This window comes from Balaenoptera ricei, chromosome 6 (assembly GCF_028023285.1).
Source record: "Balaenoptera ricei isolate mBalRic1 chromosome 6, mBalRic1.hap2, whole genome shotgun sequence".
NCBI lineage: Eukaryota > Metazoa > Chordata > Mammalia > Artiodactyla > Balaenopteridae > Balaenoptera > Balaenoptera ricei.
In genome coordinates, this window is record NC_082644.1 from 115,258,761 (window position 1) to 115,282,712 (window position 23,952).

The window sequence follows — 23,952 nt, forward strand, 5'->3', positions numbered from 1 at the left end:
AGCCATCAGCTGCGCCAGGCCAGACCCGTATCGGTGCCGGTCCCGGTCCCTGCTTTACCCTGTGTCCAGCACACAGATGGTCCAGGAGGCACCGACCGCACAAACCAGGGTCTCCTGGCCTGAGACCAACGCAGAGGCCAGCCCCCAGCCCCTCTCCAGCCCCTGGGCGGCCCAGTCCCCTGGTCAGGGATGGCACTGAGACAAACACACCATCAACGTTTATTGTTCAGCTCTCCCCAACAGGCCAGCACTGAGGCTGGGGGGCTGGGCCTCCATGAGAAGCGGTCAATCCAGGGGCCCCCCATGTGGCCACCCTAATGTGCTCTGGGGCCTGTCAGGCCTCCCCCTAGGCTTTCCAGGTCCAGAAGTCCTTGTGGGGTCTGGGGTATGTCAGACCTGGGAAAGCTGCCTTTGTGGAGGAGCAGGACATGGGGGGAGAGGTCACGTGATGCCCCAGAACCTGCCAAGTCGAGCAACAGCATGTGACATGAGGGAAACTGAGGCAAGAGTGTAGAAGCCAGAGGAAAAAGCGACAGGGAGCCTGAAAAGTGAGGTGGGGAGGACCAGCATTTTCCAGGCCCTGAACCTGAAGAGGGTGGGAGGGAGACTTCCAGGGACCCCTCCCTCCTGGCTTCTGGAAGGGTGAGCAGGGCCTCTGGTCAGTCAGGGCTGAGTCCTGAGCAGCTCCATCCCACGAGGGTGTCTGCAGGGTAGGCAGGCTTGAGGGGCCCTCAGCGCCTGGATGGGTCCTCTGGGCCCCCACCCTTGGTCTGCCCTGGAGAAGAAGCAGAGAAGGGGCCGGCAGCCTCATCCCTGCTGGGCCTTCACTGAGCCTTTTTGGTCACCTTCTGATTCTTCAGCATCACGTAGGTGATGAACACGCCTGGAATATACAGACCAGAAAGGTCAGGTAAGAAAGCTCAGGGCTGCTGGGAGGCCAGAGCAGGACACAGCATGGGAGAGTGACCCACACAGGGGGCCAAGCACCTACCCAACCACACTCCAGGCCACCTGGTCATCTCCCCAGTTGTTCATCAAGCCACACATCCACCCATTCATTCAAAAAACATCAGCTGGGTGCCTACCACAGGCAATTTGCTGAGTTTAGTGCTTCCAATTCTACAGGGAATAAGATCCACCCAACTATCCATCTACTCACCCCGTCAACCACCTATCCTCCTACCTCCCCACTGACCCACTCAGCATCCATCAACCACCCATCCCATCATCCAGACACCTGACTGGTGATGCATCCAAACCACTTTCTTGAGCACCAACTCAGTGCCACAGCTTGTGCCGGGGGCTGAGTACATAGCAATGATAAAGCAACAGTCCTTGCCCCTTAAGAGGCCCACACACTAGACCCTGGGAGACAGAGAGGTGCAGGGATCTTGAACCGGGGTGACAAGGGGGTGAGAGGTGATGGAGGTGTGAGCAGAGTGATGGTGGTGGTGGACGGAGCAGGAAAAAGGGAGACATGCCATTAGAGTCCAGTGAGCCTGGGGCATCGGGAAGACTGACTTAAAGCCCTGAAGGATGAACAGGGAAACCCCAGGGGATGAGTTGGGGGCAAGGAGCCTCACGGAGATGTACAGCCAGTGACAAAGTGTAGCAGCATGTTCAGGGCTGGGAGAGGGTCATGGGGTCCCTCAGACACGCTGCCCAGGGTTGGGGGAACTTACCCACAAACAGGAGCAGCAGGAGGCCGGCAGCTAGTGGGATGGCAACGGCATAGGCTTGGGGCAGGAAGTACTTGTGGATGACATGCTGACTGTCGATGAATGGCTGGCATCGAGGGCAGAGCTCTGGTGAGCATTCCTCGCCCTGCTCAGCTCCCCAAGCCCAAACATCCCACCTCCTCCGTCTCCGGGACTGACCCCATCAAAGCACTGAGACTGCATTTGCTTTTCTTTAAGATGATGGCATTTGGGGTGCCTTGGTTTGTTCCCTTCCTTCATTTATCTAATAGTTGTGTACGGGGCACTTGCCTGGTGCCTGCCCTAAGTTGGGGCTGGGGACCTGGCAGGGGACAGAAGACAAAGGACTTGCCCTAAGGCCCCCACAGCTTAGCAGGGGCAAAGGGTACATGAGGAATCCTCGAATGATTCCCAACCTGGGCTCCAAAGTCTTCTTTACTAACATTTTTCTCCAAAGGATACCAAGTTCTGCAAGATTTTGCCTTCCAAACACTACACTTTTAAAGCAGTAACCAAGAACTTTTCCCACAGGGAAAAGAAAAATCTTAAAGACTCTCACAAAAATCCACTGGCACCTGTCATGCCCAGGGGCCTGCAGGATAACGAGATAACGACTAGAACTCCCATCAAAGGCAGCGCAAATCAAGGACAGGACTTTACAGTGTAGTGGTTAAGGATTCCACCTTGGGCCTGAGGCTTCCCCCTGAGCTTCCGCTTCCTCGTGTATAAAGTGGGGGACACCGCTAGCATCTTCCTCATAGTGCTGTTCTGGAGCTTTCGTGAGGTATGCAGGTAAAGCACCTAGCACAGCACCTGTCATCACATTGCAGCTGCTTAAATGATGTTAGGAGTTGGCCTCAAGATCCAGGGATGGGAGGTGAGAGAGGACGGGGCAGCACACATACCAAGAGAATCACCCAGACGGTGTAATAGGTGAAGATGATCAGGCTAACGGCGACGAGGCCGAGTCCCACCACCTGGTCTGTTCCCGTGGCCTGCAGAAAACGGAGAACTCAACTGAGGCAGTGATGCTCCATTTAGGTGCACTAATGAAGGGGAGCGTTGCAGCCTGGTTACGCCCATTCACTCAGCAGACGGACGTATCAGACGAGGCGGACTAGGTCAATTTTAGGCCGGTAGAGAGAGCGCCGGGCCAAGGCCTATCACCCGTACGACGGACCGGCGGGAGAGCGATGCCGGCTCCAAGTACTCAAGCCCCAGCTCCTGAGCAGACCCAGGACCCCACCCCAGACGCCCCCGTTTCCCGCACTCGGCCCCAAGCTCACCATTTCCCCAGCGCTGCGGGCACTGGGGCAGCAAGCCTCATCCGCTTCCGGATCCGGGCCCTTCTGGCCTTGGGCCGCGGGGCATGCCGGGAGCCGTAGTCCTTAGGCCGGTCCAGGACCACATCGCCCGAGACAGGCAGGCACCGCCTCCCCTTTGCATGTCGGGAAATGTAGTTTCTCAAGGGCATTGTGGGCCGCGTTCCCGAATCTCTAGGGAATGGGACAGAGAGGGGCGGGGAGGGACTCAGTCTGGCTGGCATTTGTGGTCTCAGTCCTGTCGAACTCGCCCGAGAACAAAAGCCCCTCTCTCGATGTCCCAGAGTCCCATAGCCAGAGCGGGATGGGGGTGGGTGGTCGGAAGTCCCATATTTCCGATGGAGAAAATGAGGCTCAGAGAGGGGCGCGCTCTTGCAGGAGATCACAATCTGAGTCAGTGGTGTAGCCGACTTCAGAACCCGAGGGCACTACTTCCTGGTCCCGAGGCCCTAACTTGTCTGTTGAGGGTAGGGTGCAGAAAAAGTTCACCGACCGGCCTGGGGTGGGAGGAGGGGTTGGCTGGGGCCCCCAGGGATGGGGAGGATGTCGACTGGCTGTGAGAGGGCACCCCCTTACCATGCCAGGCTTCCCTGGCGACCCTTCGGGTGTCCTCTCTTCACTGCGTGAATGAGGCTAGGGTGACCCTACCTTCCTTCACCGTCTGCCTCTCGGGCCCTGGGTGTCCCGCAGCCCAGACAGGTCTTCGGACTGGGCCGGTGTGCAGGCCCCTCCCTAGGCTTGGAGGCCAGATCATCTTCGATGTCTCCTCCAGCTCCGAGGTCCGGAACACTGTCTCCTCACAGCTCATGGGGCTGGCTGCTTCTCCCGCATCCGGTCTCACTGGGATGCCACACATCCCAGGGAAGTGACCTTCACAGCTGGGCAGGGTTCCCTCCTCTGTGCTCCATAGCCCCAAGTGTGGCTCCAGGATGACACTTATCACTGCGTTTTAATTAGCTGATTTACTTGTTGATCTGGCCCACGTGACTGTGAGCTCGCTGAGATTAGCATCTGTGGTCACTGCTGTATCCCCAGTGCCCAGAGTGAGGCTGGGCACAAGTAAGAGCTTTGAATCAGTCAACCACCTTTAAAATTTCGGTGACTTCTGGAATGCTACAGAGGACAGCATGTGGAGACTCCAGGCCTCCTGAGGGGTTGTGTGGAGGCTCTCGGTGTGTTATCTTCACTTGGGGGGCCGGGGCACACAGAGATCGGGTCTGAACTGGGCATGACATGCTCCTGCTGGCAGCATCTGTCTCCTTGGGTCATCCAAGCCCATCACAAAGCTGAGAGGGACGTTTTTTCCCCCTACCACTTTGTATACTGATTTTTCACTAAGCATTACTGTGTTCCAAAGGAGCAACCTTTTTTTGGCCTACAGCCCAATTCCTTCCCTCTCTGTCTCAGGAGAATTTGAGCTCAGCCAGGAGCCACCTTTTCCCTCCCCAGGTGTGCACAGAACAGAGGAAAGGACTGAGAATCAGCCTCCAGGGTTTACAGTGGGCATCAGCACTAAGAAAGGGTGGGGACAATGTGGTGCTGTGGCAGGGACAAGGCCTGGTAGTCTGGTCCCTTCTGGCTTGTCCAAAGCCCTGAGGATTCCTGCCACTTCTGATCTCATTAAAGGCCCAGGGTGACTTGCCTTTCCCAGAGCTTGGCTAAGTCAGCTCTTCTGAGTCAGGGGCAGAGAGTGAGGGGTGGTCCCGGCCTGGAGACGGTGCTGGCCTGTGGCTTTAGAGAGGCTGGGGAAACGCTCGGCACCTCCCAGGGTCTAGCTCCCTAGGAAGGCCTGTATACCCACTTTCTCATTTGATTCACAACCCCATTTGCAGCTGAGAAAACTGAGGCACAGTTGTTTGTCCTCAGGCATGCCTGTTAGAGGCTACCTGACTCTGGGGAGGTTAGAACTTGGGCTCTGAGGTCAGAGCTGCCACCTAGTAGGTGTGAGACTGGCAAGAAACTGCCCTTCTGGGCATCGGTTTCCTCCCCAGAAATCTGGAGTAATAACAGTGGTGGTAATTGTGATAACTACAGTCAGGACTTTGAGAACCCTGGGCACCGACATCTCCCCCACCCCCAGCATGTCACCTTATACATCCTGCTTCCTTCTGATGCCGTCTGTGACCCCGACTTCAACTCAGTAAAACAAACAAAAGCCAACATGCCATAACAAACAAAAACTGCAACATTTAATTTTTTTCCCCCCAAAACCAAGACACTGACACTAGGTTGATTTCCCTTTACAATGTTATTTTCTACAATAGAAGCTGGGACAGAGATACAAACACAGCCCACTGAATCAGGGGGTGGCGGTGTTATAACATTCTGTTAGAAAGGAGGGGTGTTAAAAAAAAAAAAAGACCTCCCCTCCCCCCATCTCCCTGCTCACCTCCCTAAAGAGAGGAAGCCATGGACATTCTCCGTCCTGGCAGATCATGCCATGTGGTCAGTTTGTGGGGTGACCAGAAAAAAAAAAACAAAAAAAAAACTAAAAATATTGTAGACCTTTATTTCTTTTCTTTAAATCTCCTAGTAAAAACGTTAAACTGTCTTTCAAGAAGATTCCAAACTGGCATTGCATAGACCAATTCCTTTCCAAAAATATCTCTAATATACTCTTTCTATCTCTCTCTCTATATATAGGATTTTAAGTCCAGAGCTGTGGGCACCTAATTGGAATTCACTGAGTTTGAGGCGACCAGAGGGCCGAAGAAGGAGCTCCCACGTGGGGATGAGGCCAGGACTCCAGGCGTCCGGCTCCAGCCAGCATTAATTTGGTTGTGGCCGAATTCTGTTAGTCCAATTACCCTGGCCCAGGGCCTAGCGTGGGAGGGTGTGGCAGGCTCTGTCTCCTTCTGGGTGACTGTCAAGTTCAGACCTCGCCTAGGTTGGGGCTAGGGTTCCTGGTTTGGGGAATTCTCCCCAACAGCACCAAAGCCAGCTATTTTATGTCTAAAGCCCCAGAACTTTGAATCAGACCCCAAATACACCCTGAATGCATCTCCTCACTGGGCTGAGGTCATGAAGACACAGAAGGGAAGGACAGCATTCCCCCATCTTCTGGGGGGTCACTTCAACTGGAGACAGTGCGGCCAGCTCCCTTTTAAAGTGCCAGGTGTCTGTGGGGCAGGAAGGGACCCGCAGAGCTGACCAGAGCCTTCTCCAGCCAGAGCAAATGCTCCGTCCTGCCTCAGCAGGCACCTTCTAACATTCATTTTCTAAAAGTTAGGTAATTAAAAACAACAACAACAAAAATCCTAGAAATGCTCTGGTCCCAACGCCAGGAGGTTCCAAGACCAAGACTCCAATTCTTGCCAGTGGGGCAGAAGGGCAAGGACCCCTCCCAGCCTGGGGAGGAGACACCCCCATCTGCACCCCACCCAGATCCCCAGCCCTGCTGGGACCCAGCCAGCGGGTAGGGAGAGAACAGAACCACCTCCCCTCGCCTGGGGGAGGAGAAAAATACCAAACTGTGAACTCTAAAAAAGAAAAGAAAAAGAAAGGAAGGAAGGAAGGAAAAAAGAGGAAAAAAAGAGGAAAGAAAAGGAAAAAGGAATAGGGCTAAGTAAACACCAGCCTGCTGGGTTTATACAAAATGAGTGAAATTTAAGAGCGGCAGGGGGGTCTGTCCAGGGACTGGCTGGCAGTCAGAACCCACCTTCAAGCAAGTAACGAGGACTAGGGCGGGGAAAGTGCTGAGAGCAGAGGATTTAGGGAGGGGCGGGGGCGGGGGCAGGGCCAGACTGCCCCCCCGCTGGGAAAACCCCATTAATGGACCCCACCTCGCCCTTGCCCAGAGAGGGGATGCTTTCAGAGGATGGCTGAGGCTTTTCTGGCCAGGAAGCCAGCTCCAGGCCAGTCCAGTCACAGCCCACCTGCCTCTCCAGCACTAGCCCCGGCCTGGGCCAGCTGACCCTGAGGGGAGAGAAAGGGTGCTTTGCCTGCCCAGCCCAGCCCAGCCAGGCCACAGAGCTCCAAGGGCTTGGGAGGCACCTGCCCTGGCCTCCTACTGGAAGCCAGCTGCTCAGGACCCAGTCCCGGGCAGAGGGGAACCACCGACCACGCTCACACCTTTCTCAGCACGGGGCTCGGGACTGAGCTGGAGCTAACTGGAGGGGGGAGGGGCAGTGCCACGTTCCAGCCGGGCTGCTAGGGCTGGGCTGCTGACCGCACAGCAGGCAGCGCCCAGGAATCCTTGGGAAGGGCTCAGAGCACGGGCAGGTGAGGGCCAGGGCGCTGTGCTGGAGACAAGCGTGTGCAAAGTGCAGGCTGCCAGGGCAGCGGGAGAACATTCGTTGCGGGGGGAGGTGGGGTCTCAATCTGGAGTGTGGGTGGGGTTTGAGGTCTTGGTTCCCAGGAGGAGGCCGCCAGCAGGTCCCCCGGGACACAGGGAAGGGACGGCTGAAGCACTGAGCAGTCCGAGGGCCATGGTGGCAGGATTCCAGGGGTGGACTGGCCCCCCAAGGGCAAGGGAGCAATGGAGCAAGGCCCTGCCAGGGCCACTGGCTGGAACAGTGCTCCTGGAGTGAGCAGGGACACAGGACAAGAGGCCCCTCAGCCACAGGCATCCCTGCATGTGCAGGAGTTGCTGCATGTCCTCGCTGAGGGGCCAGGTGGGTGTCCATAGGGGCAGTCCCCGCCATGTTTGTCTGGCCCACCTGCTTCACGGGCCCATGTGTCCTGCCCTCTAGTGGTTCAGAGGAGAATATTCACAGTGGTGCCCAGGGCCCTGGCGGGCCATGAGCGTCCCAGCAATGATGGGAGGTCAATGGAATGATGCTTTGGGGCTGGAGTGCACGGAGCAGGCACAGATGAAATGCGGCACGGATGGTGATCCGAAGGGGAAGGTCCCTTGTGGAATGACTTGCGTCTGGACGCCTGTGAAGGCAGGGCCCTTCTCCAGCCTGGACGCCCGCTCCTCAATGGCTTTCAATCACGACTGGCTCATAGACCCCAGAGGAGACCCTGCGGGGAGAGACAGGTCAGCTTGTCATCCCTGATGGTCCTTTGGGCCAGGTCCTTTGGGCCAGGCCCTTGGGAGTACTTCACAAGCAGGCCCCATTTTGCAGAGAAAGAAACTGAGGCTCAGAGAAGTTGAATCACTTGCCCAGGGCAACACAGATGTTAAGTATCGGAGTCTGTAGGAGTGCAGAGCTGGCACAGACCATGCCCCAAGCCCTCCTGGGCACTGGCAGCTCTCACGCTGGGGTGTGCTGCGCCCATCCTCACGACAACTCTGGCAGGGAGGGTCTGCAGCTAGCCTCACTTGACAGGTGAAGAAACTGAGGCTCAGAGGGATTATGAGGCTTGCTAAAAGCGCAGTAGGAGGTTGGGGAGCTTGATTGGCTCTTCTCCCCACTGAGGGAGGCCAGAGCCACCCCTGGGATTGTGGACATTCAGGGCTCAGCATACAGCTCTGCAATGACCTTGCTGCCAAATAGATTGGTTCTTCCCGTCCTGCATCTCAGTTTCCTCATCCTCAGAGGGGGCTAGAGAGGGATGTCACAAAGCCCCAAAGAAGTGCCCTCTGTTTTCTTCTTGCCCACCCCACCCGGGGCAGCTGAGGCGGCCATGGAAAGATGGCAGTTGCAATTTCAAGCCTCAGCCAGTAGGGGTCAGCAGAGCAGCACCAGAGGGGAGGTCTGGAGGCCCTGCATGGCCCAGCCAAGCCCCCTTCTCGCTCCGGCCGGAGATGTTAAATGGGCACTTTCCCATCTGGCCCACAAGAACCAGGGGAAAAGGCTTCGGCACAACCCCGCAGGTGGGAAGCTCCACCACTCACTCATTCGTTCATTCATTCAGTGAGCCAGGCACACAGAAAGCATGCTGTAAGTGAATGATCATGAGAGGGCACTCTATACAACTGTAGAGTTCAAGTCCAAGTTTGATCCTACCACCTCCTCGTCTCTGAACATCATGCAGCAGAAATCTGTGTTGCTCACTGCCGTATCCCCAGCACCTACGGATAGCTCAGTACCTGGTGTGTAGCTGGTGTGCAATAAATATTTGTTCAATAAATAAACAAGTCATCATCATCATTTTTTAGGAGTTCCCAGATCCAGGAGGAAGGGAAAGAAAAGTAGAATCCAAAATAAAGATGTATTAAGCCCCTGCTATGTGCCAAGCCTTGTGCTAGGCACTTACCAAGGTTCCTCAGAACCCCCAAAACCAAACCCAGAGCCTTTGTCCCAGGTTTCCAGGTAAGGTGGTGTGGTCCACATCATTTGACAGATGGGGAAACTGAGGCTCAGAGAGAAGTGACTGGTCCAAGGTCACACTGACAAGAGCTGGCATTCAAAGCTAGGTCAGTGGTCTACAGAAGCCATATGCTCTCACCACTATGCCCCAGAGCCACACTCGTGACCCACCCAGAACCTTCAGCCCTACCTGTTGGCCAGCTGGATGCCACTCAGGGTGGTGGAGCCATCACGGCTCACGAACAGCCGGAGGTTGCTGTCTGTGGGGACACAGGGAAGGATGGAGGCTGAGCGGGGCGGCGCCACCAGGGAGCCCCTGGGCATCGTCCCTGGCCCGCCGGCGCGGGCAGCTCACCCTCAGTATTGCTGCCGTCCGTGAAGTCCTGGCTCTGCATGATCTTCTCCACGATGTCGTCAGCGTCAATCCGCGTGTCATCCACCCACGTCGGGTGGCTCTCCACGGAGTCCTTCTTCCTCCTGGGGCGGGGCGGGGCAGAGTCACAACAGTCAGGGCAGCAACAGGCACGACGACGACAGGACCAAGCACCCGCAGCGCTCAGGAGGCTCAAAGTGCACGTGAGAGCTGGTCCAGACTGTATTCATTTAACCCTCACATCAAACCCTACGTGCGGATGCTGCTACGACCTGGTTTTACAGAGGAGGCCACGGAGGCCCTGAGAGGTTAAGTACCAGCCTCTGAGAGGCTGCAGAGCAAGGGAGCAGGCGGGGACAGAGGGGACACTAAACCGCACGCAGCAACCGCTCACTGAGCATGCGTGCCAGGCCGGGGCGCCGCGCCTGTGAGCGTCAGCTGGTTGAATAGCCACGCCCACGCCGCTGCGGCGGGGGCCCCCTTGTCCCCGTTACAGGTAGAGAAGCAGAGGCTCAGGGAGCCACCGGCGGGGTCTGCTCTCCAGGAGCACGTATGGTGAGACTTACCGAAACGAGCGGTCCGACAGATGTGGGGGCCGGGGTGGCCGCGGCGGCTTCTCGGGGGGCCGGTGCTCACGCTCGCTGCCCTCGGGACCCTCCACAGCTATGCTGAGGCCGCCCGAGGCGCTGCTGCTGGTGGACGTGTTCCGGCGGTGCGTCAGGTCCGAGAGGCTGGAGGAGCGCGAGTGCTCGGTGCTGTAGCCTGGGGGGCGGTCGGGGACGTTGATTACCGGGAGCGGGGAGCCGGGGAAGGTGGAAGGCCAGGGGCAAGGGGCCGGGCGGGCACTCACCAGAGATCTTGGACTGCTGGCTGGCGTAGCTGGAGTTGCGGGAGTGGCCGGAGTGGAACACCTCCTCGGGGCTGGAGAGGTTCTGGTCCGGCTCCTCTGGCACCCCTGGAAGCCGGGTAGGGGCAGGGGTTACCAGTGTGCCCGCCCTCACCCTTGCTCCTCCTCTCACTGAGTGTGGCGGGGGGTGGAGAGCACATTATGTATTTCCATTTAAGAGACTGAAAAGCTGAGGTCCAGGGGAGCAGCAACCTGCCCCGAGCCGCAGGTCACCACTCGAACCCAGGATCATTCGTTCATTCCACAAATATCTGTTGGGGACGTCCTCCATGCCGGGCGCTCTACTGGGTGCTGGGAACAGGAGACGTGGTGTCACAGGCACCAATGGTGGGAAAGAAGAATGTTGAACAAAAATGACCCACGATCAACCACAACTGGCGAATGGTGCAGAGCAGGGAGCGTATGGGGGGGTCTGACCCAGTCTGGAATCAGGGAAGGCTTCTCTGAGGAGGTGGCCTTAATGCGAAACCTTCAGGATGCGTGGAAGGGAGCAGGCCAGATAAGGCATCAGGGAAAGGGCCTTCCAGACAGAGGGAACGGCATAAGCAAAGGCCCTGAGGCTTGAATGGGCTTGGGTCTGTGTAGCTGGAGTGGAGTGAGTAAGGGGGTGCGGGAGGCGGGGAACACACTTTCGGGCAGTGACAGCAGGAGATTCCAGGGAACCAGGCGGGGTCTGCCCAGGGCTCCATGAGTAACCCCCACCCCGACCAGTCCTCCTGGTCAACACAGGAAGCAAGGACTCATCCATCCTCTCTTCGGAAATGAGCACACCCAGGCCGTAGGATGGACCCCAGGCCTGCCTGTGTCCCCACCCAAAGCCACATGGCTTTTCAAGTCAGCAGGTTCTCCACATCTGAGGGGTTGCAGAAGAGGGAGAGCGAGAGGCAGAAAACCAGCTATAGAGGCCTATGGGGGCTCAAATCCCACCCCCCGTGGGAGAGGCACCTCTTCTACTTTGCACAAAAGGCTCCATATTTGCTGGAGTGGCCTGGTCCCCAGATCTCTCCTCTGGGGACCCCCACCCTGAAGCTGGAGAGAGCAATGGAGCTGGGGAGCCCCCATTCCTGCATGCAGCCCCCAGGCTGAGGCAGCTAAGAAGCCCAGCTTTCTGCTCTGGGCCCCACTAGGCTGGGTGTGCAGGAAAAACGGGAGTGGAGGGAAGCTGGCCCTTGGGGTCAGAGGGTCCGTCACTGCTCCCATCCCCTGGGGGCAGAATCACCCAGCAAACAGGGCCTGAGGCCCTGTGCCCTAATTGCTCTTGCGGCACAAATTAGGGCTGCCGTGTGCCGCCTTGCTTACTGATCAGCTGAGGGGCAGTCCTCCTCCCAGCTCTGAGCTCACCCCCAGGGAAGGGGTGCAGAGGCCAAGGCTCATGCTCGGAGGGGCGTGCTTCACCCCGCACAGCACTCAGGGTTGCGGGGTGGTGCAGGCTGGAGCCTTCTCTCCTGGTATCACCTCCCCCTCTTAATTGCCACACTGATTCCTCTGGGGATTCAAGCTCATTTGCATTTTTCATAATATTAGTAATAATGATAATTTAACAAAACACGTGCTGGGAAATACAGAGGACGTACTATGTGCCAGGCAAGGCATGCACGTACGTTTGCTCAGTTCATCCCCAGAGCAACCCAAGATGTGATTGCTACTGCTGATCCCATTTTGCAGAGGAGGACGCTGAGACCTGGAGAGGCAAAACGGCCAGTCAAGGTCACGCAGCAAGTAGCAGAGCAAGAGCTCACAGGACATCCCTCTGCCAGGAACACTGCACACCACACCCCAGATTCAGCTCAAATGACACCCTTTCAGGGAGCTTTCCCCAGTTGTCCCCAGGCGGACGCCTTCTGTGTCTCTCTGACATCTCGCGTCACAGCTGTAGGTGGACATGCATTTGACATATTTATTGTCTCATTGACACCTGTCTCTCCTGCTAGGCCAGGGACCCGGTTAGTCTCGGTCCAGGGCGCTGCTGTGATCCTGGGGCCACGCACAGAGCCCGGATCACAGGAGGGGCTCAGACGCCTGCCTAATGGAAGCATGGGTGGGTGAACGCCATCCCACTAGCCTTCTCTTCTCAGCAAGCATCCCCCTTGGGACCTAGGGATATGGGGAGGTAAAAGCCTTCGGCCACGGGAGGGGTAGGGAGGGCAGGTGAGGAACAGTACCTGAGCTGAGGATGGTGGGCCGGGCCTTGGGGGGCCGGGACCCTGTCAGGGAGTTGGTGCCACTGCCACTGCTGCTGGTCCCGCCACCCTTACACGTCAGCTGCAGGGAGGAATCCTGGCCTGGGATGGAGATGGACTTGGCAGTGGACGGCGGCCTTGGGAAGACAGATGGGTGTGACCAGAGTGCCCCACTTTGGGGTCGGAGAAGACAGGGGAACCCAAGAGCCTGGAGGAGGGGACAGTCCCTTGTCCCCCCTCCCCGTGTCCAGGACAGAGCCCCCACCCCTCAGGCACCCTGCACCAGCACTCACGTCTTGAAGCAGGGGTCTCCAGAGAGCAGGAACATTCCAATGGTGACCTGTGCAAAAGCCGGAGAAATCAGCCACGCCCCATCCACGCCCCAGCCCAGGCGCCCGGCCTTCCTGTGGCCTCCCTGCTCTGGCTTCAGATGGGCTTGGACTCTGATCCTATCTCTGTCCCTTGCTGGCCCTGGCAAAGCCACCAAACTTCAGTGAAGCCCAGTTTCCTCGTGCAGAGGACAAAACTGATCCTAACGCCTACCTTGTGGAATAGTGGAGAGGATGCTGGGCACCTGGCACGGGGTGAGTGAGGAGGGAAAGTCAGCTACTGTCATTGCAAAACTACAGATAGACTGTGAGGCCCTCGAGGGAGGAGCCGCAGACACTCTCCATCCTCTGCGTCCCTCGCAGCCCTCAGAGCGGGTGAGCAGGTGGGAGGGAGGCTCTCGATGCCTACGCAGTGGGGAGGGGTTCACAGATTCCAACACAGAGGGCAGGGGCTTGTGAAAGTTTGTTGAATAAAGTAAAGCAAGAAGCCATTAGAAATGTAACATCCACTCGGGCAAAGATTTTGGCAATGGTCTAAACAAGGCAAGGTTTGGGTCCCCAAATCTGGGCTGGGACGGAGTGACAGGCAGAGGGGTGATGGGGTGGGAAAGAGGTGCTCAGATCACAGGGACACCTCTGACAAAAATGGTGACCGCTGGGGTGAGGCTTTGTTTTTAATGGATTGTTTCATATGGCCATGATAGCAACCTACAAAGTACGTGATGGCCCCAGGCTGCAGACGAGGGAACTGAGACTCAGACTCAGGGGAAGGGACTGCTCAAGGCCCTGCAGACAGGATGTGGGGGAGATGGCCTTGAACTGAAGGCCACCTGCCCCTGGGGCCCCCTCGATCTGGCCTGAGGATGCACTGGGCCACTGGAGCGAGGCTGAAAGGGCTTGGCTCTCACAACAACTAGCCTGGACCTTTTCAGGTGCCTCTGGTTTCTTCGGCAAAAGGCCCAGGAGGCCCCAGAGCCCTTGCCTGCCACCTCTTGCCCGGCTCTGCCAGGCATAACATGCTCCCGCTGGGTCAGCTCGCAGAGGTGTGGTTACAACAAGACTGTTTTCTCAGCCAGGTGGAAGGGTGTGGGGACGAGGAAGAGAGGCATGCTAGCAGCGAATGCCCAGATATCTCTGTCCCAAGAGGCCAAAGCGGCAGCTGCCTGGGGGGAGGGTGATGCCCCGGCTGGGCCCTCTGAGCAGCCGGCCGGGTCTGCCAGGTCCGGGCACGGCAGGCCATCTGCTCACTGATGCTCTGGGAGCTCAGGCTGCCTCATGACGTGTGGGGCAGTGGTTGGGAGCTGGACCGCAGGGTCACGCGCCAGCTCTGCTTGTGACCCCAGGCGGATGATCTAACCTCTGTGCCTCAGCCCCCTGCGGTGCAAAACTGGGGCCAATAATAGATACCACACCCCACGGGGCTGTTGTCAGACACCACGAGATAAGGGGTGGTAAGCACTCAGCCATGCTGAGCTCACCGAAAGTGCTCACCAAAGCATTAAAGAGACTATTGGGTCCACCCCTGACCCCCGATTATGGATGGGGAAACTGAGGCCAGTGCCTGAGCCAGGCCTTCGATGGTGGCTTCCTGACCCCAGGGCCCACGTCTTTCCCAGTGTCTCTCACTGCCTGTCTGGGGTGAGAACCTGTATTCTTAACAACCGTTCGGGGGACTCTGACACGGAGCACGTTTGCCCCCGCCCCTTGCTGGGAAGGGGCGGATGGGGCAGCGGAGCCCTGGTACCTTAAGGATGGAGTTGTCCTGTCGGGTGTTCTTCGTGTCATATCCCTCCAGCAGGCAGCAGCGCACTGTGGAGCCCGAGCCTGCAAACTCCGCCAGGTTCAAGTCGGCAAAGCCCAGCTGTGGGGACAGAGGAGAGGGTGGGAGGCTGAGGGGAGTGCGGGCGCATGGCTGGCAGCCCAAGGGTTAGCTTGGCAAGGTGGGATGGGGAGGGGAGGCAGAGCCCTCGGGCCCGCCCCACGGCCCAGAATGCCTGTTGCATAACCGGCACCCAAGGACAGAGGCCCGGGCTGGCGGCTCCAACGTGGCAAAGCCAGGAGCTCACATCCCTGAGCTGCACAAAGCGCCCTTTGTGCCATGTCCCAGCGTGCACCAGGGCAGCGCCCGAGATGAAAGGACATTGTTGTCTGTGACACAGACGCATTGTTCCCTGGGAAACAAGGCCGTGCTGTGGGAGCCACCAGGCCAGCGGACAGGAGGGGAGGGAAGGCCCGTGGGAACTTGGCGTTGGGCTGGGAGGGTGGAGGGCACTGCAGGGTGAGCAGGAGACCCTGGCGGGAGCTGGAGTGAGGGGCTGGTGGGAACTCCCAGCTGCTCCTGCGATGCAGAAGGGAGCAAGGGATGCGGAGGGAAGCGAGAAAGTGTGAGAACATGGTGTATGAGCTGAGAAGGCCTCCTGGGTGGAAGCCAAGTCTGCCAGACCTGGAGGTTGAGGTTGGGGGGATGCTGGGCTTGGCGACTTGGAAGACGAACCAAGCCAATCAGGGACATTTATTGAGCACCTGCTGCATGCAAGTCTCTACTGCAGAGCTTAGGGCACATGCTTCAGACAAGGAAATTAAGGTTCAGAGCGGGGAAGTGACTTGCTCAGGGGCTCACACACCTTAACCGGCAGAGCCAGAACTGACACTAGGCCTGATCTGCGTCAAGTCTCACCACCTTTCTGGGCCTCAGCTTCCTCCTCTGATTAAGGGGAGCTGAGCCTGTGGTGGAGGTTTGATTAAAGAATGGAAGGGAAGGGCCTGGCAGGTCTGACATGTGACATAGCAGGTTTGTGGGGGGGAGGGGGAAGGAGGTGGGATGTTCCGGCTGTTTGCTGGCAGTTTCTTTCCTGGCTGTCCTTCACCCACATGCATCAACAGGAGGAGAAATCTCCACTCCGAGAGCATCTTCCACAGCCCGGTTCTAGCCACCCTGCCCTCTGCTTCTGGAGAGGGCATCAGCGCCCCGGCCAAGGAGGAGTACAAGGCCTGGTCCACTGAGCTTCCTGGGCTCTGGTCGGTGGGAAGGAACACGCCCTGCACAGCACCTCCCTCGGGCTCTCCACGCAGAGTGAGGTGAGGCAGAGGCATGTCCCCTCTGGACTGACTGAGCCCACCCCCTGCTGCCGGGTGCCTCCCCAGGCCGCAGACGGTGGGCGAGAGTCCCCACGAGAAGGGGGCTTAGGGCAGAGCAGGCGGATTCAAAGCCAGAGGTAACCCTTCCAGAGCCGTCTTCCCCCACCTTCCGCGGTGGAAAAGGTTTTAATGCGTAGGCCTGAACTGTCTGTGGGCACAGGGAAAGCCCGGCAACCACACAGATGTGCAACAGCGGGGCCTGGCCGAGCCCTCTTCACCCAGCCAAACGATGGGCCCCGCCGCTGTTAGACAGCAAAAGGAAATTTGTGATGACACAAAAACATGCCCATGATGTGTTGGTAAGTAAAAAACCAAGTTGCAGAATCTGTTTAGAACAAGTCCCTCTTGTGAATTTAAAAATCATATCACCTGCGTGTGCGCAAGTATACACATAGGGTGCTCCTTGTATGATCCTCTAAACCATATGCACACGTTTTATTCACTGCTCTGGACGTATATTTCATGCATTTTATTTTTTTTTTCCTTAAAAGGTCTGGAAAGACCCTAACAAATCAAAATGGTGGAGTCTGAGGAGGAGGCCTAGAGAGGAATGGGGTGGAAACCACCCTTTCCCTCTGAAAACCTCTGTCCCATTTGTGCTGCAACAAGCATCCACTGCCTTTATGTTAAGTGCAAAGACTATCAATAAAGATATTTCAAAAAAATTGGGACTTCCCTGGTGGTGTAGAGGTTAAGAATCCGCCTGCCAATACAGGGGACACGGGTTCGAGCCCCGGTCCGGGAAGATCTCACATGCCGAGGAGCAACTAAGCCCGTGAACCACAACTACAGAGCCTACGCTCTAGAGCCCGTGAGCCACAGCTCCTGAGCCCACGCGCCTAGAGCCCGTGCTCCGCAACAAGAGAAGCCACCACAATGAGAAGCCCGCGCGCTGCAACGAAGAGTAGTCCCCGCTCACCGCAACTAAAGAATGCTCGCGCGCAGCAGCGAAGACCCAACACAGCCAAAAATAAATTAAAAAAAAAAAAAAAAGATATTTCAAAAAAGTAATACATCTCATGGAGGGCAGGGCGTCTTCTGTTTGGGGCAAGAGAGGCGGCTGGAGGTTCGTCTAGGAGCTTCTCTCATGCCTGTCCCATCCACCCATCCTGTCCCACCCCGCCACCCCTTCACATGGCCCCGCTTACCTTGGAGTAAGCCTTCCCGCCTTTCAGCTCCTGCATGGGAAACAGACGAAGGCAGCAGGATGACTAGGGGATCCCAGGGACCTCATGGGTCTCCCCAGTCCACCCCACCCCCCAATCTGACTCCCAGGGAAGGAGGACAAGCAAAGGGGTTGACTGACTCACTCAGGGGATGGGCCTAAAGCCAGTAGCCCCGTGGCCCTACCAGCGCCCCCTGGCCTCTCACCTTGCGCACCGACACACGGAAGATGCAGGGGTCCAGCAGGCCGGTGGCCGGGTTGGCGCTCATCTTACACACGAAGGTGAACCTCTTCCGCCACCGCACACAGTTCTCTTGCACCTCCTCCCTGCGGGTCAGAGAGACAGTGAGCGCAAGGGTACAGGGTCCACTTTTAGGGAGGTGAGGGCCCTGCTGCCTTTGGGACGGGGAGGGAAGCTCTCACTTTTCACTTTGTATCACAAAGTGACTGTATTTTCATAACAAGAATCTGCTTGCGTACGTGTTATAAAAAAAACAACAAAAACATAAAGATAAAAAAATGAAAAAACACAAGGCGAGGGTGAGATCAGGCTGGGGGCAGCTGTCTGTTTCCAGCACTGCCTGTCCCACCCACAACCTTGCTCTGCGGTCTCGGGAGCTCCTTCGGCTCCCGTTACCTCCCCCCAGCTGGACTGCCACTGGCCATCTCAAGTGAGCCTCACACGGTGTTCCCAGGATGGACTCCCAGCCCTTTTTACAGATGAAGAAACTCAGGCTAGATACACTGCCCAGTACTGCCCAGCCAGGAAACAGCTGGCCCTCAGCCCAGTGCTGCCTGGCTCCAGAGCCCCCTTCTTCACCAGTAATAATGACGATAATAATAACAACAACAACAACAACAGCTAATGCTCACACGGCACTTCTGTGTGCCAGGCACCACCCAAAGCACTTCACAAAACCAGCTGCCACAGGAGCCTTCTCCAAGTGCTGGCGATCCAAGGTCACGCTAACCCTCCCAGCAACCGTCTGGGGCAGCTACTACCCGTAGTCCCAGCCCACGTTCAAAGAAACCGGGAGCTCTAGGGCTAAGACCCCGGCCCGAGGCCCACCACTGGCGGAGCAGAACAGGGACTTGAACCCAAGCAGCCTGGCTCTGGTGCCACATGCTCAACCCTCCCCGCTGGGTCAGGGCGGGGTGGGGGGGGCGGTGCTGGCTTTCCAGCCCCTGGAGCGCCTCCTGGACCTGAGGAGCACGACGACCAAGCCCACCAATTCAGCACCCCCTCCACTGGGGAGGCACCCTGTGCCCTGGCTGGGGGTGAGTGGGAGCCAGTGGGAGCAGTCCACCAAGCCTCTCCAGCTGCCTCAGGGGCCGGTGGGCCCCGGGGGCGGCAGCGGCACGTGGTGGGAATGAGCCCCCCTGCCAAGGCAGGACGCGCTCAGGAAGGGAGGGGCAGGCGTATGAGGCATGATCTCCAGCCTCATCCCACCTAACAGGAACGGCGAGTGGACAGCTGAGGAAGTGACCGCTCCACACCCTGGAGACCGGAGGGGCTCGGGTTAACGGCCAGACGGGGGCTGGTGGGCGGAGAGTCAGCACAGGTTGAGCATCTCCTGAACACGGGCTGGCCTGCTTCTCACGGCAACCCCGGAAGGAGACTCTGTGCCACCCCTTCTACAGCTGAGGGCACTGAGGCTCCCGGAGACCACCCAAGGTCACACCCCCGGTGATGGACAAAGCAGGATCTGAACTCAGGACGGTCCAACTGCAGAGTCAGAGCGCTCAGCCATCACCGTGGTTCACGGGTCAGGGGCTCGGGAAAGCATGGCAGACAGAACCCCTTGGGGTTGTGGAGCCAGCGGCGCCCTAATCTGCACCCGAGGTGTCTACCCATGTCTCTGAGTCCCAAGTACGCGCCAGGTGCTGGACGCTGTGGTGGACTTGATTCACAGACTGACATCTGACGGTCATCCCACTGATGACTCAGTGTCACCAGGACAGGGTGGGGGAAGGGGTGAGTCAGGGAAGGTGACTGGCTGCAGGGAGGTGGCGTTCAGGCTCAGACCCGAATGAAGAGGGGGGAGTAGCAAGCGGGGGAGACGGTTCCTGGCAGAGGGAACCGCATGAGTGAGGAACAAACATACTCTTGGTTTCTCGGCCAGTGAAAGCCCCCGAGCCAAGCCTCTATGAGGAACTCCCTCCTAGCCCCACAAGGCTTTGAGGATGGGACCAAGGCTTCCCCACATCCTGCCAGGGCTGTGACAAGAAGCAACAGGACTCAGTCGGGCAGACCTGGGCTCGCAGCCTCACACTCACTGTGCAACTTGGGCTGGGGCCAATCCCCAAAATGCTCTGACCTTGTTAGGAAGGTGAGCTCCAGCAACCCCTGCAGACTGGGGACAAACAGAAAAGGTCAGGGCTAGAGATGAGGGGGAGGAAGGGAGAGCTCCCAACCCCCCAGCGGACATGGGCAGGGACCCTCAGGAAGCAGGTGCCAAAGGAGGAGTGGCGACCCTGGGCTGGAGCATCATCTGACCCAGCCATGGCGGCTCTCCTCATTCATTCATTCAAATAATTGAGCACCAGTCGTGTGCCAGTCCCTGTTCTATGCACTGGGGCCACAGCAGTGACGAGCTTACGTTTTGCTGGGAGTGGGAAGGAAGAACGAAAACTACCTCTTTTGGCAAATGACTTAGTCTTGTATGTAGAAAATCCTAAGGAATCCACTAAAAAAACTATTAGAATACATGAGTTCAGCCAGGTTGCAATATACAAAAATCAGTTACTTCTATATACAGTACTAGTGAACATCCACAGTGAAATGAAGAAAACAATTTCATTTACAATAGTATCAAAAAGAATAAATTTAACAAAAGAAGTACAAAACGTATACTCTGGAAAACTACAAACTACATTGCTGAAAGAAATTCAAGAAGATCTAAATAAATGGAAAGACATCCCACAGTCATGGACTGAAAGATTTAATATTGTTAAGATAATAATACTCCCGGGCTTCCCTGGTGGCACAGTGGTTAAGAATCCGCCTGCCAATGCAGGGGACACGGGTTCGAGCCCTGGTCCGGGAAGATCCCGCATGCCACGGAGCAACTAAGCCCGTGCGCCACAACTACCGAGCCTGCGCTCTAGAGCCCGCGAGCCACAACTACTGAAGCCCGTGTGCCTAGAGCCCATGCTCCGCAACAAGAGAAGCCACCGCAATGAGAGAAGCCCACGCACAGCAGCGAAGAATAGCCCCTGCTCGCTGCAACTAGAGAAAGCCTGCGTGCAGCAACGAAGACCCAACACAGCCACAAAAAAAAAAAAAGATGATAAAACACCCAAATTGATCTAAAAATTCAATATGATCCCTATCAAAATCTCGGCTGGCTTCTCTGCAGAAAATTGACAAGTTGATCCTAAATCTTGGAAATTCAAAGGACCAGAATAATCAAATCAATCTAGAAAAAGTAGAACGTAATTAAGGGATTCACATGTCTTGAATGCAGAACTTCTACAAAGCTACAATAATCAAGAAAGAGTGGTTCTGGCATAAGGATAGACACATAGATCAATGGAATATAATTGAGAGTCCAGAAATAAACCTTCACATATATGGTCAGTTAATTTTCAACAAGGGTGCCAATGGGGGAAAGAACAGCCTTTTTAACAAACCTTGCTGGGACAACTAGATATTCACGTGCAAAAGAATAAAGCAGGACTCATTTCTCACACCGTATACAATAAGTAACTCATAAGTTTAGGAGCTGAAACTATAAAATTCTTAGAAGAAAACATAGGGGTAACTCTTCATGACCTGGGATTCGGCAACAGTTTCTTAGATATGACACCAAAAGTACAAGCAACAAAAGAAAAATATAGATATTTTGAACTTCATAAAAATTTTAAAATTTTGTGATTCAAAGAACACCATCAAAATAGTGAAGACAACCCAAAGAATGAAAGAAAATATTTGCAAATCATATATATGATGAGACTTGTAGCTAGAATATATAAAGGGCACTTACAACTCAATAATAAAGACAAACAACCCAATTTAAAAATGGGTAAATGATCTGAACAGACATTTCTCCAAAAAAGATATACAAATGGCCAATAAGCATATGAGAAGATGCTCAACATCATTAACTATCAGGGAAACACAAATCAAAACTATATAACGAGTTACCACTTCACACCCACTAAAATGGCTATAATCAAGACAGATAATAAGTGTTGATGAGGATGGGGAGAAATTGGAACCCTCGCGCACTGCTGGTAGGAATGTAAAATGGTGCAGCTGCTTTGGAAAACAGTCTGGCAGTTCCTCAAAAGGTTAAGCATAGAGTTACCATATGACTCAGCAATTCTACTCCTAGGTATATACCCAACAGAAATGAAACATATGCCCACACAAAAACTTGTACACAAATGTACGCAGCAGCATTATTCATAATAGCCAAAAAGTGAAAGCAACCCAGATGTCCATCAACTGGCGAATGGATACATAAAATGTGGTATATCCATACAATGGAATATTATTCAGCAATCAAAAGAAACTGAGCACCTAAACATGGTACAATGTGAATTAACCTTGAAAACATTATGCTAAGTGAAAGAAGCCAGTCACAAAGAACTATACGTTGTATGATTCCATTTCTATGAAATGCCCAGAATAGGCAAATCCATAAGAGACAGAAAGACTGATGATTGCCAGGGGATGGGGGAGCTGGGAAAAAATGGGAACGACTGCTAATGGGTATGGAGTTTCTTTTTGGGGTGATGAAAATGTTCTAAAATTGACTGTGGTGATGGTCACACAACTCTGTGAATATACTAAAAACTACCAAACTGTACACTTTATTATTTTTTTTTAAATTTATTTTATTTATTTTCATTGGGTCTTTGCTGCTGTGCGTGGGCTTTCTCTAGTTGCGGTGAGCGGGGACTACTCTTTGTTGCGGTGCGCGGGCTTCTCTTTGCGGTGGCTTCTCTTGTTACGGAGCACGGGCTCTAGGCGCGCGGGCTTCAGTTGTTGTGCCGTGCAGGCTCAGTAGTTGTGGCGCACGGGCTTAGTTGCTCTGCGGCATGTGGGATCTTTCCGGACCAGGGCTTGAACTCGTGTCCCCTGCGTTGGCAGGCGGATTCTTAACTACTGTGCCACCACAGAAGCCCCCAAGTTGTACACTTTAAATGGGTGAATTGTGTGGTCTGTGAATTACATCTTAATAAAGCTGTTACCAAAACGAAAACATGGTAGTTCAAATAAAGAGAGAAAAATGGAGAAAACAGAACAAGGAAGGTGGGTAGGGAGTACTGGAGGGAGATGAGAAGGTGGGGGCTGCTACTTTGGGCAGGTGGTTAGGGAAAGCCCTTTGGCAGTGACGTCTGAGCAAGGTCTGGAGTGAAGTGAGGATGTGGGCTGAGCAAAGACTGGGGGAAGAGCTGTCCTGATGCATGAACAGCAAGTGCAAAGGCCCTGAGGTAGAAACAAGCTTGGCAAGTGGAGAAGCAGCATGGGGGCCAGCGGCTGAATGGGACTGGGGAGGGGAGCAGAGGGGACGAGGCTGTCGAGGGAACAGGGGTAGGTCATGCTGGACCATGGTGAGAACTTTGAGTCTTCCTCTGACGGTGCCTCTGTCTCGCCATTATGGATTCCAGTTTTAGGCAGAGGCTGAAAGCAGCCCTGAGGAGGTGAACGGAAGGGTAAAAAGAGCAGAATACTTCCCAAGCAGCCAAAGGCCCAAGCCTGAAAGCAGGGAAAGCTAGGGGGCGGCCAGGGCTCCCATGTGGACCCTCAGATCTCTGCCCACCCCCTCCACTTGCTTGAGCCAGCCAGGAGTTGGAAGCAGCTGCTGCAGCCTGAGGAGGAAGCTCACAGTGCTGGGCGTGTTGAAACACCCAGAGGAATTAGGATTCGTGTCTGGGAACAAAAGCCGATATCGAATTGTGGGCTCTCTCCCTTCCCCTTTGTGAGTCTGCCATGGGAACACCCGGCCAGGAAGCCTGCTTGACCGTGGTTCCTGCAGGCCTGGCCAGAGAAAGCCATGCGGAGCGCTCCCAGGCTCAGGTAACAGGCTGCTTCCTCTCCCGCTGTGGGAAGGTGGGCAGGGGCAGGGCTCACGGGATCAGCCCTGGGCCTCCCTCATGTTTCCACAGGGCTCTAAACACACACTCTTAAATGCCACCACTCCCATGGGAAGAAGCTCAGAGCCTCGCCCTGGCCCACCCCAGGAGGTCACAGCAAGGATAAAAACAAACACCCCAGCAGTGGCCATTCCCTGTGGGCCTACTGTGTGCTGCCTGGAACTCTTGAACGCTGCAAGTTGGGTGTTATCGTGGCCCACTTTACAGATGAGGAAAATGAGGCTCAGAAAGGCTGAGAAACTCACCCACAGTTACAGAGTGGTGAGGAGCAGAGCCCGGTCTTGACTCCAGGCCCATCTGTGTCCAGAGCCAGAGATGGCACAGCCAGGACTCAGCCCCGCAGCCGCCTCCAGGGCCCTCTGGAGAGAGGGAGCTGGGCACCCTCAGTCAGGTGGTATGGCTTCTCAGGCACAGGGCAGGGATAATGGGGGGAGATGAAAGATGAGCACAGGCTCAGGGGTGGGGGTGAGGGGGCATTCATTTAAAAAAAAAAGACAGGAATTAAGATGCCAAGCAGGGGACCATGAGCCCCAGGTGGG

At 55.8% G+C, this 23,952-nt stretch overlaps 2 protein-coding genes across 3 annotated transcripts in view; both read right to left on the reverse strand.

Moving 5' to 3' along the window:
• Nucleotides 1-203: 203 nt before the first annotated feature.
• The window catches only part of DPM2 (dolichyl-phosphate mannosyltransferase subunit 2, regulatory), a 56,182-nt gene continuing 32,433 nt past the window's right edge, over nucleotides 204-23,952 (reverse strand). The window contains exons 1-4 of one of the 2 annotated variants that reach the window (XM_059925711.1): nucleotides 2,984-3,176; nucleotides 2,603-2,692; nucleotides 1,683-1,785; nucleotides 204-883 (exon numbers count right to left, since the gene is read on the reverse strand). In XM_059925711.1, the coding sequence (XP_059781694.1) occupies nucleotides 825-883; nucleotides 1,683-1,785; nucleotides 2,603-2,692; nucleotides 2,984-2,986 (255 nt within the window). In that variant the 5' untranslated portion in view covers nucleotides 2,987-3,176 and the 3' untranslated portion in view covers nucleotides 204-824. Of the gene's footprint in view, nucleotides 884-1,682; nucleotides 1,786-2,602; nucleotides 2,693-2,983; nucleotides 3,177-23,952 lie in introns of those variants that run through there. The other variant, XM_059925712.1, reaches the window with a different exon arrangement.
• The window catches only part of EEIG1 (estrogen-induced osteoclastogenesis regulator 1), a 36,948-nt gene continuing 18,177 nt past the window's right edge, over nucleotides 5,182-23,952 (reverse strand). The window contains exons 2-11 of the mRNA XM_059925710.1: nucleotides 17,515-17,635; nucleotides 17,292-17,321; nucleotides 14,750-14,866; nucleotides 12,970-13,016; nucleotides 12,659-12,813; nucleotides 10,440-10,544; nucleotides 10,156-10,351; nucleotides 9,572-9,693; nucleotides 9,407-9,476; nucleotides 5,182-7,984 (exon numbers count right to left, since the gene is read on the reverse strand). Of these exons, the coding sequence (XP_059781693.1) occupies nucleotides 7,939-7,984; nucleotides 9,407-9,476; nucleotides 9,572-9,693; nucleotides 10,156-10,351; nucleotides 10,440-10,544; nucleotides 12,659-12,813; nucleotides 12,970-13,016; nucleotides 14,750-14,866; nucleotides 17,292-17,321; nucleotides 17,515-17,635 (1,009 nt within the window). The 3' untranslated portion in view covers nucleotides 5,182-7,938. The remainder of the gene's footprint in view (nucleotides 7,985-9,406; nucleotides 9,477-9,571; nucleotides 9,694-10,155; nucleotides 10,352-10,439; nucleotides 10,545-12,658; nucleotides 12,814-12,969; nucleotides 13,017-14,749; nucleotides 14,867-17,291; nucleotides 17,322-17,514; nucleotides 17,636-23,952) is intronic.